The sequence below is a fragment of the Austrofundulus limnaeus genome, unplaced genomic scaffold (genome assembly GCF_001266775.1).
Source record: "Austrofundulus limnaeus strain Quisiro unplaced genomic scaffold, Austrofundulus_limnaeus-1.0 Scaffold304, whole genome shotgun sequence".
Classification (NCBI taxonomy): Eukaryota; Metazoa; Chordata; class Actinopteri; order Cyprinodontiformes; family Rivulidae; genus Austrofundulus; species Austrofundulus limnaeus.
Genome location: NW_013952706.1, coordinates 205,080 through 209,242, shown reverse-complemented (window position 1 = coordinate 209,242; position 4,163 = coordinate 205,080). Strand labels below are relative to the sequence as shown.

At 47.7% G+C, this 4,163-nt stretch overlaps 1 protein-coding gene across 1 annotated transcript; it reads left to right on the top strand.

The window, feature by feature from the left end:
- Positions 1-2,738: 2,738 nt before the first annotated feature.
- Positions 2,739-4,109, top strand: LOC106526998 (general transcription factor II-I repeat domain-containing protein 2; the record flags this gene model as incomplete). The annotated part of the gene is given in 1 exon segment (XM_014021748.1): positions 2,739-4,109. A coding segment is annotated over 1 exon segment (912 nt), but the record flags the coding sequence as incomplete, so codon positions are not given.
- Between the last annotated feature and the right edge of the window lie 54 nt (positions 4,110-4,163).

The window sequence follows — 4,163 nt, the reverse complement described above, 5'->3', positions numbered from 1 at the left end:
GGCCCAGGCCTCCCTTGAAAAAAAGATCTGAGATCTCAATGGGACTTGCCTGGTTAAATAACAGTAAAATAAAATAAAATAAAATTAACATGAACAAGTTGGTTACCCATAAAAGATAAGATAAGATAAGATAAAACTTTATTGATCCCGCAGTGGGGAAATTTGCACATTGCAGCAGCTCAAAACAGGACAGGGTGAGATAGAATAAAGAAAGATAAGTAAAAGAAAAACAAAAACCACTATACTCGTGATATATAACAATGTACATATACCTGGTACAGTACATAAATGAATATATATGCAGGTGCGTATTACTGATGCCAGTGTAGTTGAATTGTCCAAGTGACTGAACACATCATGATGTGTTATACAGTCTAACTGCAGTTGGAATGAATGACCTACGGAAGTGCTCCGTCCACAGGTTCCAGAGGACATCCCAGCACTGAGCTTGACCTCCATATCAGTTTGTCCATCCTATTCCTGTCCCTTTTGGTACATCCAGCCCCCCAGCAGACCACTCCATAGAAAAGGGCAGATGCTACCACCGTGTCGTAGAATGTCTTTAACAGAGTCCTGCAGACACCGAAGGACCTCAGTCTCCTCAACAGGTGGAGTCGACTCTGGCCCTTCTTAGACAGGACGTCTGTGTTCGTAGTCTAGTCCAGCTTGTTGTTGAGGTGAACACCCAGGTACTTGCAAGAGTCCACTGTCTCAATGTCTTTTCCCTGGATCTTCATCAGTGCTGTCGGGTGTGGCATCCTCCTGAGGTCTATAACCATCTCCTTCATCTTGCTGGCATTGATTTGGAGAGCGTTGGTCTCACACCAGCCAACAAAGTCACTGATGACCCCCCTGTATTCCTCATCATTCCCATCTGAAATGCATCCAGTGATGGCCATATCATCTGAGAACTTCTGTAGGTGGCAGTGGTCCGAGTTGTACCTGAAGTCTGACGAGTACAGACTGAACAGAAAGGGTGAGAGGACAGTGCCCTGTGGTGCCCCCGTGCTGCAGACTACCACATCAGACACACAGTCGCGGAGCCTCACATACTGTGGTCTGTTGGTGAGGTAGTCGATGGTCCATGCTGTCAGCTGCCTCTCCACTCCAGCTCCCCTCTCAGCAGAGCAGGCTGGATAGTGTTGAAAGCACTGGAGAAGTCAAAGAACATGACTCTCACAGTGTTTCCTGCTTGCTCTAGGTGAGACAGACATCGGTGCTGCAGGTAGATGACAGCATCCTCCATCCTGATGCCGGGCTGGTGGGCGAACTGCAGAGGGTTCAGTGCTGGGCACACCACAGAACAAAGATGGTGAGGATGAGCCTCTCCATGGTCTTCATCAGAAGAGAAGTCAGAGCCACAGGTCTGTAGTGGTTGGGCTCCCTGGGATGTGTGATCTTTGGCACTGGAACCATTCAGGAAGTCTTCCACAGATCAGGGAACTCTCTACAGACTCAGGCTCAGGTTGAAGATATGCAGGACCTCCGGACAGAGCTGGTCTGCACAGTCTCTGGGCAGTCTGGGGCTGATTCCATCCGGTCCTGCTGCCTTCCTGATCTTTGTTTTCCTGAGCTGACTTCTCACCTGATCAGGTGTGAGGTGAATGTGAGGCTGGGTTGGAGTGATAGGTGGGGCTGGTTCTGTTGTTGGTGGGGGTGAGGAGAGTGCAGGAAGTAGAAAGTGGGGGAGCAGCATATGGTGGGGGCTAGTTGGGAGCTGGGTGGTGGGGGAGTTGGCCAATGGGCCAGAGTCAAACCTATTGAAAAACAAATTCAGGTCATTAGCCCACCCCTGATCTGTAGGCCTTATGGCTCCTCCATTGTCCCTGAAGAGGCCAGAGATTGTATTCATGTTTCTCCAGACCTCTCGAACTTTGTTTTGTTGGAGCTGTTCCTCCATCTTCTTCTTCCCGAAGCTTTCAGGAAGGGTCCCTTATTCTTCAGGGTGTAGGTGCACAGTGGTCTTAAGGGCTGGCTCTCCTGTGTTGAGTCATGCATCTGAACAGTGATTATTTACTTCTGCCAATAGAGAGGTCTTAACATTCCTCGCTGAACTGAACTGCATACACCACACTGGTCAGTTTGGGTTTAGGGAGTTTTGTCCTCATGATGGACCAACCTCTGTCTGAGGGTCCTGTTAGATTTGAAATGCACCAGGATGTCGTGTTTGAAGAAAATCTTTCTCAGATATTTATAGCAACATATGGAATAATATGTTGCAAAAGCATATTTTTTAATTTCTTCTTTGATTAGACAAAGGCTCAGTAATTCACAGTTTTTATGATTCTGTCCCTGTCTGCCTAGATCATGCCTCAGTTTAGTTTTATTATCTTATTTCATGTTCCAGTTTCTCCTCATAGTCTTGTTCCCAGCCTTACAGCTCACATCCAGCTCCTGCTCATTGCTCTTGCCCCTCCCTTCATAGAAACCCTAATCAAGCTCATTTCACTCACCTGTTTCCTGCAGTATATAATCCAGTCTCACTCTCCAGTTCACTGCCAGATTTTCATCAGCTTGCCTGTGGTTCTCCAGCGTTTTTCATCCATGTCTCGTTTTTGCCTCTTGATCCCGACCTTGTTCTTGTCCCCTGGTTCAATGATTCTCGCCTCAGCCCCTAACGCAGAGGTGCCCTAAGTGGGGCCCGCGGGCCAAAGTTGGCCCGCCAAGCCATTTGTTTTGGCCCGCCAGCTGTTGGCCTAATTACTAGGTCATTCCGTTCATATATACCATTTCCGATCGTCCTTGAACGCATCCCAATGACTATATAAGGGGCAGCTAACACATTGGCTGCTAGCTTAAACAAGCGCCAACATGGAACCACATCGTATGTGGCACACAGACAAAAGACATTTCAAAAAGTCTTGGGAGGAAGAATATTTTTTACAGACATTAACGCTAAAGCCATCTGCCTTATCTGCAATCAGTCTGTTGCTGTTATAAAGGAGTACAACATTCGTCGTCACTATGAGACGAAGCATCCAGCGTTTTCACAGTACCAAGGTGATGCGCGAAGAAACAAGACCGCAAACTTGTTAGCTAAACTCTGTTCTCAACAAGGTGCTCTTRCACGGCCCTCGGCAGCCCAGGACAGTGCGACACGGGCCAGCTTTGAGATTTCTGCGCTTATTGCCCGGACTGGAAGATTTTTTTCAACGGGGGATTTTGTTAAGGAGTGTCTGTCCACAGCTGCAGTGTTTATGTGCCCGTCTCAAGTGAGAACTTTTTCTCAAATCAGCCTTTCCCGAAATACTGTGACACGTCGCATTGAGGATATGTTTCGTGACATTAAGGAGCAGTTTAAGGATAAAGCCCGGGAATTTGTTGCATTTTCTTTGGCGTGTGACGAGAGTACGGACGTTTCGGACTCGGCGCAACTTCTGCTTTTCATACGAGGAGTGAATGAAAATATGGAGATTACACAGGAGCTGGCTGGACTTGAAACACTGMGCAACACAACAAAAAGTGAAGATTTGTTTGCAGCAGTTGAGCACGTGCTGGATACGAATGGGCTGAGCTGGGACAAAATGGTCGGGATAACGACAGATGGAGCACCTGCCATGGCTGGGAGGAAAGCAGGTCTCGCCATGCTAGTTTCTCAGAAGGTTGCCCAGTGCGGAGGTAAGGTGGCAAAATACCACTGCATCATTCATCAAGAACAACCCTGTGCCAAATCACTTGGTTTGGGGGACGTGGTGCGCAGCGTTGTTGCAATTATAAACTGCATACGCTCAAAAGCTCTCTCACACCGACAGTTCAGGGCTCTTCTGGAGGAGGTGGATTCAGAATACAAAGATGTGCTGTACCACCAAGAGGTGAGGTGGCTGAGCCGAGGGAAAGTCCTCAAAAGATTTTTTGAGCTGCGTCATGCCATCACGGAGTTTCTTAAAAGCAAGAACAGYGACACTCAAGTCCCCTCAGATGACAAGTGGTTTTGTGACGTGGCTTTTATGGTGGACATCACTGAGCAGCTCAACATCCTGAATATTCAGCTTCAGGGAAAAGAACAGATCATCACAGAGCTGTTTGACCACGTGAAGGCCTTCAGGTCGAAGTTACAGCTACTCTGTCGACATCTGTCAGCTGGTGAGTTATTACTGTGTGTGTGTGTGTGTGTGTGTGTGTGTGTGTGTGTGTGTGTGTGTGTGTGTGTGTGTGTGTGTGTG